The 12,873-nt window shown below is 39.2% G+C and overlaps 1 protein-coding gene across 1 annotated transcript in view; it reads right to left on the bottom strand.

Moving 5' to 3' along the window:
• The window catches only part of NCKAP1L (NCK associated protein 1 like), a 39,541-nt gene extending 27,120 nt beyond the window's left edge, over positions 1-12,421 (bottom strand). Inside the window, exons 1-9 of the mRNA XM_077753531.1 lie at positions 12,258-12,421; positions 11,107-11,217; positions 10,296-10,388; positions 4,765-4,821; positions 4,139-4,281; positions 3,122-3,212; positions 2,895-3,032; positions 2,074-2,122; positions 1,819-1,975 (exon numbers count right to left, since the gene is read on the bottom strand). Coding sequence (XP_077609657.1) covers positions 1,819-1,975; positions 2,074-2,122; positions 2,895-3,032; positions 3,122-3,212; positions 4,139-4,281; positions 4,765-4,821; positions 10,296-10,388; positions 11,107-11,217; positions 12,258-12,359 — 941 coding nt within the window. The 5' untranslated portion in view covers positions 12,360-12,421. The remainder of the gene's footprint in view (positions 1-1,818; positions 1,976-2,073; positions 2,123-2,894; positions 3,033-3,121; positions 3,213-4,138; positions 4,282-4,764; positions 4,822-10,295; positions 10,389-11,106; positions 11,218-12,257) is intronic.
• Positions 12,422-12,873: the final 452 nt, after the last annotated feature.

Genomic DNA, 12,873 nt, shown 5'->3' with positions numbered 1-12,873 from the left:
AACTTCATAACCATTCTTTCCCTTCTCCAAACCACTCCCTTATTGAACTTGGCACAGAATGAAAGAAATTTAGAGTTGGAAAGTATCTTAATTAAATCAGCATTCAACTCCACAGCATTCCTAATGCATAATTACTTCAGATCTATATAGTATGATGGAAAGCGACAGGATTAAGAGTAAAAAAAATCTGGAATTATTTCCTATTTCCAATGAGTGACACTGAGATTGAGCTCCATTTTCTCATCCATAAAAAATATATATTAGTACTTATACATGAGTATAAGTAACTTGAAAATCAAATTAGATCATTTATACCAAAAAACTCCCTAAACTATAAACCTTACATCTTAGTTGTTGTTCTTAGTGATCCCCATCACTAACTGAACACTCTTCAAACATGCCTTCCATTCTTTAAAAGAATAATCATTGGAAAGTTTTATAGGTGTACAGATATGGATGTAGATATAGACCCAAATCCACCCCTGTAACTTCTAATTATTCATCTTAGACTTACTCTCTCTTAATTCTGACAATGATCCTTTTTATGATAATACCCAGTTGTTGAGAGTATGAGGAATAAGTATTCTCATAGGCTGCAGATAATACAGCTGTTTGGAGGGCAGTTTGGCAGGGGCTATTAAAATTTGATAGACGCATACCCTTTACCCCAGCAATTCCACTTCTAAGAAGCTACCTTACAGAAATAGTCACAAAGATATATGTCTAAGAATGTTCATTATAACATTGTTTGTAATGATTTTTTAAAGGAAACACTCTCAACTATGCTTCCATTAAAAAACAAAGAAAGATGGGGCGCCTGGGTGGCTCAGTCAGTTAAGGTCCAACTTCGGCTCAGGTCATGATCTCACGGTTCATGGGTTTGAGCCCCGTGTTGGGCTCTGTGCTGACAGCTAGTTCAGAGCCTGGAGGCTGTTTCGGATTCTGTTTCTCCCTCTGTCTCTGACTCTCCCCTGTTCATGCTGTCTCTCTCTCTCTCTCTCTCTCTTTCTCTCTCCTGTCTCAGAAATAAATAAAACATTAAAAATTAAAAAAAAAAAAACAAAGAAAGGAAAATGGAAATGGTTCAAATGTCCATCACAGGGGAATGGATAAATAACTTATGTTGCAACCCAGTAATAGAATACTATTTAACTATTAAGAAGAATAAGATAAATCACTATAGACTTATATGCAAAAATATCCAAAATACAGTAAGTGAAAAAAAGCAAACTACAGAACATAACGTAGAGGCAAATCCTCCACTCTTTAAAAATTGCTTATGTAAGGCCGAAAACACATGCCCACCTTTACATGTGACAGACACACAAGCATCTGGAGGACATACACAAAACTACTCTGGAAGATGAGATTGTGGTCACCATCCACTTTTTATTTGGTACATTTCTGGATGTTAGTTTGTAACGATAAAGAAAATGAGAAAGATATTTGACCCCTTCCTCAATCCAACGTCTCCTTCTCTTTATAGTTCTCTCTCTATTCTTCCCTTCACAGTCAAACTTCTTAAAAGAATTACTTATTAAATTCCTGGTCTCCCATTTGCTTCTAAACTCACCACAACCCAGCTTTCAACCCCACCAGTCAACTGAAGTTGTCCCACAAGAAGCGCACTAAGACCATCATCATAGCCAAATCTAACGAACATTTTTCAGTCCTCATTTTCTTTGATTTCTCAATGCCATCTAATGTAAGGAACTGATCCTTCCTCCTGAGAATGTTTTCTTCCCTTAACTTCTGTCTTCCCTCTTCCCAGCACCCCTAAAAATCTCAAAATAAGATTAGTTGGCTCTCATGTCTCACCCTTTCAAACTGCTAAGTAAGTCTTCAGTGACCTTGTGCACCTGTAGCACATCCTCCCGGATGAGGGTGATGTACAGGGAGCCCTGCAGACACAGCTTCCACAGCTTCTGGCACTGGGTGTTGGAGTTGAGGCACCCATTACAAAGAAGAAACCCAACTGCAGGTGGATAAAATAGTGCAGAGGAGGATTTTAACATTTTTCTATCCGTGTAACGTGCTGCAACATCTACTCCCACCTAATCCCATAAGACTTACTGATAATCCACCACTCCATCACTTCCACAGAGAGGTACTCACAGGCCATCTGTGAGAAGAGAGGCAGAGATGGTCAAGTGGTTATTCGACCTGGTATTCCCCTAAAGACTAAGGCAGTCAAGACCTGGGCAGTCAAACTGGAATTTAAGTATCAAAACCAACTTTTATTTTACCAGACTGGATCAGGGCACTTTGATAAGCCAGTAGCTGGGGAACCTGACAATCATGGAGTGAAGTGGAGTGAGGAAAAATGAATACACTTGAGAAAAGGAAAAGGAGCTTGGGCTGGAAATCGGGACAAACTAATGGTTTAATATAATTTCTCTTCAACAGCTGAGAAAAAGCATACTCAGAACGTTCTCATGATCTCTCCCTTCTTTGGATTCTTTTGCCACTTCAAGTACAAATCACTCATTTGGTGTTTCTCATTCATCTTGTACCATCGCTTGTATTTTTATGACTACATGGCATATATTCCCTCCAAGAGTTTAAGTTCTTTAGGCATGGATGTTGGGCCCATAGTAATTCAATGAAAATATTTGTCCATTAACTAATACCTATGTTTAATTTCCTGCTGGGCTGAATAGGTGTCTAATGATTCACTTTCATCTATCCATTCATTCTATGATTATTCATTAAATTCTTTCTATGGGCAGCCACACGCTAATCCTGGTCTAAACAAAAGCTCCAATCCAACCATGATTTTTTAACTATAAGAGGTGATCACTCTTAGGAATGATAGTTCTTGAAAGAAGCACCCTCTACAGAGATGGCCTTGGTAATGAGAATGCCATCACTGACAAGGGGGAAAGGGAACATACTGTGTCTGAATTAGCAGGGTTAATCATGGCTGGGGGGCTGCTGATGAGACTCAGAAGCTGGGCACTGCGCCACTGCTCAGCCCCCTGGGTCCTCCGGACAAAGAGGAAGTGCAACGAGAGCAGAGCTTCACTCACAGCCTGTGGGAGAAACAAATGAATCCTTAATGTCAATGACAAGGACAAGATACTTCCGCCAGAGGAATTCTCCACCATCTCAGGGAACTTGCCTTCGTGTGAGGCCCAAACTCCTCCGTCAACTTCTTCAGAGGGTGATCATACTCCAAGACCATCTGCCCCAGACGGGCAAAACTGGGGTCACTGGAAGAGAGCATGGGAAAGAAGAGTTACAGGTCTCCCTTAACATGATGTAAACTCTCATATTTCCAGATGGGATAAAGATGTGCGCGTAGGCTGTCATTCCCCTCCACCTCCAAAGATATATATACTAAACTGTGTATGACATATATAGATAACCTATTCCAGCCCAAGTGTATGAAGCTATTAGATAGAACTACATAATTTGGGACAGGTCCATCAACGTTTCTCCGTGTAAGCACCCAAAATAGTATTGAACACATGATAGGTAGTCTATAAATTCACGTTGATTAGTTGAACAATATACCTAGGTTCAAATTTGTATATAACCCAAAAAGTTACATATAAATTCAAAGATAATGGGTAAGGCATGTGCCTAGGTATTCGTGTAGACACATGGGAATATATATCATACATAGAACAAGTGTGTCACAGCCTACTCTGATCCCTCTGGTCTTCATTTTTTCAGCCCTTAAATACTTTTATTTGCACCAATGGAAGGGCACAGAATTCCAGATAATCCAAAATCCATTTATATTTGGCTTCAAATGTATTATCATACATTACTCACCTCTAATGGCTTTACCTTGCTAATATCATTCCTACCAATACTAAAAAAAGAAAACTTTATTTTCCTTTCGCAATAACCTGAAAAGCACAGTGAAAGCCAGCCCAGGATTAAAAAATGATCAGAAATGATATAAATTGGATAATCCACCAGCAGATACTCAAGAGTTAACTATATGTAAAAGAGCTGTGTACTTGTTGACATATGCCATTATAAGGTTTTTGTTTTTGTTTTGCCTGGATCATCATGTAGGTTATAAGTCCTCAAGTGAGAAAACATGGCTTCTATTTCCTTTGTGTCCACCTTGTACCTCATGCCACCATGTATGGGATTCTTCATCTCCTAAATCCCTTTAACTCACCTGTGCCCATGCAGCATCTCATGGGCACAGTTGTACATGCCAATGAGTATCCGTCGGTCTTCAATCCGTGACAGAAGTAAAATAACTGAGGTGTAAGTCACAATCAAGTCCAGGTAACTCCGAGTGAAGTCAAAGTTGAGATTCTACGAGGAAAACACATAGGAGCCCAAGAACAGCAAGGCCAATTAATTCCTATTTCACCAACCATTTCAGACAGTACTAAATAGACTCTGAAGGGGCCTATTTAGAAGGAGGAACTGGTAGGATGGAAAATTCAGAAGGAGAAAATTGGAACAACAGTCAGGGGTTAAAATGAGCTCAAGATACAACAAGGCCAGGAAACATGGCAACATCTAGAGGTTAGAAGAGGTAAAATAAGAACATTTTTGTATAATTTTTATGTTAAATAAATCATACTGGTGATCTGCTTCACATGTAAATCTACTTTAACTTCAGCACTTTATACGAAAGAATTATAGTCATACAATGAATACAGTATATTATATTAAGTATATTATAATACATTATAATCCTGAAGGAATAGCTATTCTTCCAGTCCCTTCCCAACCCACATTGTCCCAACCAAGACCTTTTCTAGGATAGAAGAGAATTACAAAGAATCTTACGATATCAAAATGGCACTGGCAGGCATCAATGGTGTTGAGAAGTTCATACACATGATCCTGGGGGTGGAATTAGAAATGAGAATGAATAAAGAATAAAGAGAAGATGACATGTACTACCAGAATTTGAAGGGAAGGGTTCTCTCCCTTATAGATCCTAGAGAGCCACCAAGTAACATAATAAGAAGCTGAATAGAGGAAGTCCCTCCTCAGGAAGTCATCAGTGGGCCCCTATTAAGCTTACCCTACCAAACACTCAAGTTTCCATGACACAAGTCACTACTATATTACACATATCCTCCCTGATTTTATTATCCCAATGCCCCCTTCCTCCACACACACACAAAAAAGGTTACAAAATGCAGATCATCTGATAGGCTGTTTCTAAGATACCAGAAATTAGACCCATTTTTACTGATGCATTCCAAAAGTTTTTCTTGGATTCGTCTCCTGTTTTTAGGAGACCTAACCTTCTATGTTTCTATTACTGACCACTTACTATCCACTAAGTACTTACTAGGTAATTTGCATATACTTCATTTAACCCTCATTCCAGTGTGATAGGGATTCTTTTTCTTTTCATACATAATTTTACCTACATAAATACGCAGTTTTATTGTGGACACTTCCCTGCCCCCATATCAGCATCCACCCTTCATCCTGCCCCAATCCCCAGGTAAACCGGTTTAACAACCCAGTATGGCCTTTCTTAATTTTCTCCCTATTTATATAATCCTATTCAGATAGAGAGGAGGAAAAAGGAGAAAGCTAGAGAGATAGGTTTTGTTCGTCATCATTTGTGTTATAAAATTGAGATAATATTGTACTCATCTTGCCATTTTGCCTTTCTCGTCCAGCCTTACCTGCTGAAAGTCCTCCAAGTAGTCTGGTAGAATACGAATGTACTTCTTTTTAATGGCCACATAACACACCATGGTATGGTCAATTCATTCAGCCTTTTTCCCACTGATGAACCTTTTGTTTGTTCCCAATCCCTGGCCTATCCTTTGTTCCCTATTCCTAACATATTGGACTTTCATTTCTACAAGGTGGAACAGCTAGATCAAAGAGTATATATATTTTTATCTTAAAAATATGTTAACAGAGGCACCTGGGTGGCTCAGTCAGTTAAGCATCTGACTTCGGCTCAGGTCATGATCTCGCGGTTCATGGGTTCAAGCCCTGCGTCGGGCTCTGTGCTGACAGCCAGCGCAGAGCCTGGAGCCTGTTTCGGATTCTGTGTCTCCCTCTCTCTCTGACCCTCCCCTACTCACGCTGTCTCTCTCTCTCTCTCAGAAATAAAAACATTTTAAAACTGTACATATAAAAAAATATGTTGTCAAGGACTTGAGCAGATACTTTATAATAACAAATATACAAATGGCCAATAAGCAAATGAAAAGATGTTCAACAATATTATTCACCAGAGGAAGGCAAATTAAAACAACACTGTATACCCATGAAAAGGCTAAAGTGTAAGTAAGATAATAGTAAATGCTGATGAGAATGTAGAGCAACTGGAATGTTAATATATTACTGAGGGGAGGAGAAAATGCAACAAGGACTTTGGAAAAAAATTTGGCAGTTTCTTATAAAATTAAACATACACATACCACTTGATTTAGCGATTCAACTTCTAAATTATTTTCCCAAGTGAAATGAAAAATATGTTCTCACAATGATTTGTACTCAAATGTGTATAGCATCTTGGGCATAATGGCCAAAAAATGCATAATGGACACAACCCAAATGTCCATCAACAGGTAAATGGATAAATTGATCCATACAATGGGTCAGTACTCCACAAAAACAGGAAATGAATCCCAGTTACATGAAACAACAGAGACAAACCTCAAAAAAACATACTGAGTGAGAGAAGCCAGACACAAAAGGATGCATGCTGTATAAATTCTAATTATGTGAACCTCTGTAAAAGAGAAGAAAAGAACATTCTAATCTAGGAAGCAGATCAGTGGTTGCCTGGAGCCAGGAGTTGAGGAGGTAGGGACTGACTGGAGAAAAAAGGTTCAGGAAACATTTGGAATGATGGAAATTTTCTATACTTTCATTGTGGTGGCTGTTCCATAGGTGCATATATTTGTCTAATTTATTAAAACAGGAAAGAATGTTTCCACATTATCTTCCCCAAAAGACCTAATCTAAATTAACACATGGGAGATTAGGGTGCCTGGATGGTTCAGCCAGTTGAGCTTCTGACTCTTGATTTTAGCTCAGGTCATGATCCCAGGGTCGTGGGATCGAGCCCCATGTCCAGCTCTGTGCAGAGAGAGCTAAAGACTCTCTCTCTCTCTCTCTCTCTCTCCCTCCCTCTGCACTCTCCTCCCCAACCCATATACTCTCCCTCTTTCTCCCTCTCTCTCTCAAATAAATAAATAAATACATACATAAATATATAAATAAATACATAAATACATAAAATTTAAAAACAAATTAACATATGGGGAAACCAAGGCTAAGACCAGTTAAGATACTTGCCCATGATCACAAACTAATAAGGGATAGTACCAGAATTAGAACACAGAGCCCATGATTTTCCCTCTATAATACATGACTTCTAAATCTCTGTCTACCCCTATGTTGCCTCATTTGCTAGGACAGCCTTTCTATAACTCCTTCCTGAAACCCAATCCCCACGGGTTATCGCTGAGATTTGCTATCAGCCACTCACACAATTGTGCCACTCACACAATTGTGACACTTGTGTCACTACACAAGTCTTATCCTCTAAAGGTAAGAATTAGAAGAGAATGGAATTAACGTTTGTTGGCCTATAACCTTACTATATGCTAAATACTGAGCTAGATGTTTTCCGTGCATCATCTCATTTAATTCTCACAATACCCCACGTGGTAAATCTTATTTCCCCATCTTATAGATAAATAAACTGGAATTCAAAGAGTTTCTTGTCTAAATTTATATACCTGGTAAGTGGTAAAGCTGAGATTTGAAACCAGGTCCGTTGGATTCAGAGCCTACCTACTTTACAATGCACAATACTTCAGCGTTTCTATTATTCCTCCTACCCTAAATGAGCCATACCATACTCCCTGGGCTCAGAACTTTACCAGTGCAGCAACCAGAAGGTGTCCTAAAATCCCCTTTGGACCTGAAGGTTTCCTAGTTTATATGCATCCAGAGTTCATTTCACCACCTCCGCCAGCACCTGCCTACCTTCTGCCTAACCACTCCCCTCAATTCCAAGATTAACTTCTGACCTGACCTTCCTTCATTGTGTGATGAATGGCCTGGATTCACCCCCTCGCAGAGATTCAGGACACTCAAAACAAGGTTCCATACTCCTGTTTCATCTGAAGAAATACGAGTACCATCACAAACTTGGATTGCTCAGCTGGCTAAAATTTGTGTTCTTTCTTGAATACATAAATAATACATGCTCATTGCAGAAAAATTAGAAAATACAAACATAATTTTAATTCATTTTTAAAACCACGCATAATCTCAGCAATCAGAAGTTCACATTTTCTTTATATGCATGTTTATCCATGTAAATATACATATTAGGGACATCTTATGTCTTATTATATTATAATTTGCTTTGACATCAAAGAATATATGAAGAACATTTTCTATGCCAATGATCATAAATATTATCTTTCACAGCTGTATAATATTCATTTATAGACATAGACTCTGAACTTTTAACCAAACCTCTATACATATTTAGACACAATTATCAACTTGTCATTTTCTTAAATAATGCAACAGAGTATATTACTTTTTTTTTAACAGAGTACATACTTTTACATATCTCTGCACTTCTGTTTCCTTAAGAAAAACTTCTAAAAGTAAAATTACTATATTAAAAAGTATGTGTTTTAGGGATACCTGGGGGCTCAGTCCCTTAAGCATCAGACTCGATCTCAATGCAGGTCACGATCTCACGGTTGGTGAGTTTGAGCGGTGTGTCAGGTTCTACCCTGACAGAGCAGGGCCTGCTTGGAATTCTGTCTCTCCCTCTCTCTACGCCTCCCCAGTGCTTGCTCTCTCTCTCTCTCGCTCTCTCTCTCTCTCTCAAAATAAATATATAAACTTTTTAAAAATATGTTTTTAAGACTTTTAAACACATCATCAATTTGTCCTTCAAAAACATCACACCAAATAATTTTTACAGTTTGTTTACATTTACAAAAAATAGTACCTGATCATTATTTACAACACAAATAAAATATCATCTATGTAGTACTGCTACCCAAACTACAATCAGACAGTTAACAAATCAGACAAATCTAAATTGAGGGATACTCTGAAAAATAGCTAATCTGGACTCCAAAGAGTCAGTGTCATGAAAGAAAAAAAAAAAAAAAAAAAAGATTGAGAACTATTCTAGAGACTACAGAGACATGACAGATAAATCCAATGTATTAGCCGTGAACATGGACTACACATTAAAACCAATAATATTGTGGCAATGTTACATTTCCTGAGTGCGATAATTGTATTAGTGTTATGGAAGAAAACATTCTTGTTCTTAGATGTATGCTAAAGCATTTAAGGAAGGGAAATGTCATGATATCTGCAACTAACTCAAATGGTTCCGGAAAAAAATAAAGATAAACAAACATGTTAAAACTAACAATTAGGAAATCTAAGGGAAGAATAGAATCATATTCATTGTCATATTCTTGAAATTTTTCAGATTTGTAATAAAATATAATGGAATCATACTTAAAATATTTAAATACTTAATAATACTTAAAAAGATATAGCTTAATAAATTAATTACAATTTATATATATAAACTATAAATTATAGTTTAATAAAGCTAATCACTCCCAAAGGTAGTTATTCCTAACAGTATAATGTTCCAAATGTATAATGTTCCAAATCTGCCCAAGTATATACTATGTATATACAAGCCTACATATCCTTTTTATTTTTTTAATTTTTTAATGTCTTTTTAATGTTTATTTATTTCTGAGAGACAGACAGAGCATGAGATGGGGGAGGAGCAGAGAAAAGGGGAGACACAGAATCTGAAACAGGCTCCACACTCTGAGCTATCATCACCAGAGACCGATGCAGGGCTCGAACCCACGAACTGTGAGATCATGACCTGAGCTGAAGTCAGATGCTCAACTGACTGAGCCACCCAGGTGCCCCATGTTTATTTATTTTTGAGAGAGACAGCACAAGTTGGGGAGGGCAGAGAGAGGGACACACAGAATCCAAAGGAGGCTCCAGGCTCTGAGCTGTCAGCACAGAGCCTCACGCGGGGCTTGAACTCACAAGCCATGAGATCATGACCTGAGCTGAATCAGATATCTAACCAAAAGAGCCACTTAGGTGCCCCATGAATGAAATATAATTATATCTACACTATTCTGCAATTTGCTTTTATTTAACAATACAACTTAGATATCCTTCCACATCAGTACATATCCCTTATTTTTTCAAGAAACAGGATTAAGAAACATAAATGAACATCTACTAAAGAAGGAACAGCCTCAGAAGGATAATGCTTATACTAGGGTTGTTGGCTAGAGAGAGCTCACCCGAAATTCCATGACATCCACAAATGACTGGTAGTAGTTGATGAGGAATCTAATTATCTCAGATTTTTCTCGATGTACTGGTCCTAAATGTTGCTGAGAGAAACACAAAGCAAAAATTTTTTAACACAAAATAAGACAATTGATCAAAGTAACCCTAGGAGAATAGAAGTCATTACTAAAACATTCTTGAGGAGGCTTGAAATACACTGACAGGCAAAGTTGGAAAATCTCCAATGCTCTGAAGAGAGTCTCTAGATAAAATGATGCACGTGACCCTGACTAGATAGAGTGCTAAATGAGAGGAAAGTTCAAGGTCCCTTTCAGTCAAAGAGGCCTACTATTTATATTAAAGTCAAAAGAAGCAGAATGAGTAGATGCTATACGTACAATGGTAAGAAATCGAGGACTAGTATTTAATGGAGGAGAAGTAAGGAATATTCCACTAGATGCATGATTCTAAGATAATTAGCAAGGAAACAAGAGGAGGAAACAGGAACAACAGCAAAATAAATGTACCCTGTTGGGTTGATCAAGCTGCTTTCCTCTACAAGAACAAAGTGTTCACATGAATCTTGCAACAGAGAAAGGGGCAATGCTTTGCTCTAGCTTACCCTGGGAGAATCCCATCTTATCTCAGAACTCTCAAGATTACAGGAACCTGAAGCCCTGTGCTTGAGCCCAGGAAAACTAGAAGAAGGCTGCTCCACCCCTCACCAAGTTCAAAGAAAGGCAGTCAAAAGAGGAGAGGTTAAACCCCCTCCAAGCATAGAGTTATTTCAGAGAAAAGAGAGGAGAGGTATCATGTTCTCACCGTGCTGTTTCGGACATCTATGTTGGGAAATTTCTTGTTGATGTACTTGAGAGAAGATTCCATGGACTTTTCCAGTAAGAAAGGTGGCTTGGATTTAGGGTCTGAACAAGTCTGTACCAATAAAGCACACCATATTTCAACCCTTTCTCCTGTGCCTCCAAACATACCTCTCCCTACAGCATTCATTCTCAGTCTCTTTCATAGAAAGGGAATCTGAGAATTCATTATGAAAAGATAACAGTAGGTGAAGAACAAGCTCCAGGACATGAAGCCAACTATCAGTAGAGCCGAACAACCTGGGTATCTTGTCTCACAGAGAAGAATTCAGTGTCTGCTAGGGCCCCAGTGCAAAGAGGAAGCTCTCTCTCCACCCCTCAGCTGAAGCCGGAAGGAGTGAGAAAAGCAGCTGCTCGTGAATTAGACTTCATGGGCAAGTGTGTCACAATTATGTACATAGCTAAGTCTCTCACCCCGAGGGCATTTGTAGGAGTCACGGGGTCAGACAAACCATGTCCTTGGTGATTTGTTTTATTACAAAATGCACAAAAGTTCTCTCTCCCTATTTTCTCTTCTAGAAACTCCCCACTTCTCCCCCTGTCTTTATCTCTTTACTTCCCTAGGCCCAGCCNCTGCCTCTTTCAACTCAACATATCATACACACAACTGGAGCATGAACTCTCAGACTCTAAGTACCTCAGAAGGCACCTACCCATATTTTATTGAAATATCATATCTATTTTTTTCCTTTTAGGGAAGTACTTCCATGGAAAAGTTTTTGCCAGAGACCCAACTTTGGATATCTTCAGAGTATGGGGGATCAGCAATAAACAACGAGACTCAGAATTCTAGATCCCAGACCTTATTCGAGTGACACAGAACAAAATTGTTTCCTACCCGCATACACCCAGCAGAAAGCAGACACTCTCTTTGGGGCAAGAATCATTTCTTTCTAGAAATGATTCCCTCTTCTGAGGGAAGCCCTTAAAAAGAGACTCCCATTCTCCCTTCCTGCACTGGCTGGCCTATGTAATCCAAGTTACTGAAGGCCAGTGGGAAAGAAGAGGGGTCTAACCCCTGGAACTGCCATCTACTGGGTCCCCTGCCCTACTATTGCCGAAATAAGTGGTACTGGCCCAGTGGCTCATGCTTACCTTCTTGATGTTATACATGCGGATGAGAACCCCCTGACCTCGGTCATTAAGGATAGTGAGCTTCTCGGCTAATTTATGCTGGTAGGCAGAGGTCAAAGACATGATGGCCACCGAAAGAGAGCAGTATCCAGACGGCAGTGCCGAATCTCCCCAAACACTTTCAGCTTGGGTGGTGACACCCCCTGGGCGGAGGGACCCAGCCTGGTTGGTGCACTGGTCTTCCTGTAGCCTTTACAATTGGCTCATGGGGGAAAGCAGTCATTACAGCTCACAGGCCTTCAGAATCTTCTTGTGCTTCCTCTTGCACGCTCAGCAGGAGACACTTCCTCTTTCTAGCTGTGCAGCATTTTTGGTAAGACTGTGAAGTTGGTGGAGGCAGGGAAGACGGACAGGTTTTCAAGGCTCCTCACAGTCTGGCACCAACCTTTTCGGCCTTACCCCTTCACTAGAGTCCTATAAAAAGCTCTATACAAGACAAACAAATATCAACTACCCCACTCCCATACACCTTCATACTTTTTCTCTTTTATATATCCCCATCAAGAATACTTATGATATCTTTTAGGGCCCAGATTAAATCCCAAATCCTCCACATTACCCGATCTAGTGTCAAATA

The sequence above is a fragment of the Crocuta crocuta genome, unplaced genomic scaffold (genome assembly GCF_008692635.1).
Source record: "Crocuta crocuta isolate KB4526 unplaced genomic scaffold, BGI_CrCroc_1.0 scaffold30, whole genome shotgun sequence".
Lineage (NCBI taxonomy): Eukaryota > Metazoa > Chordata > Mammalia > Carnivora > Hyaenidae > Crocuta > Crocuta crocuta.
This window is presented reverse-complemented; position numbering and strand designations above follow the sequence as displayed.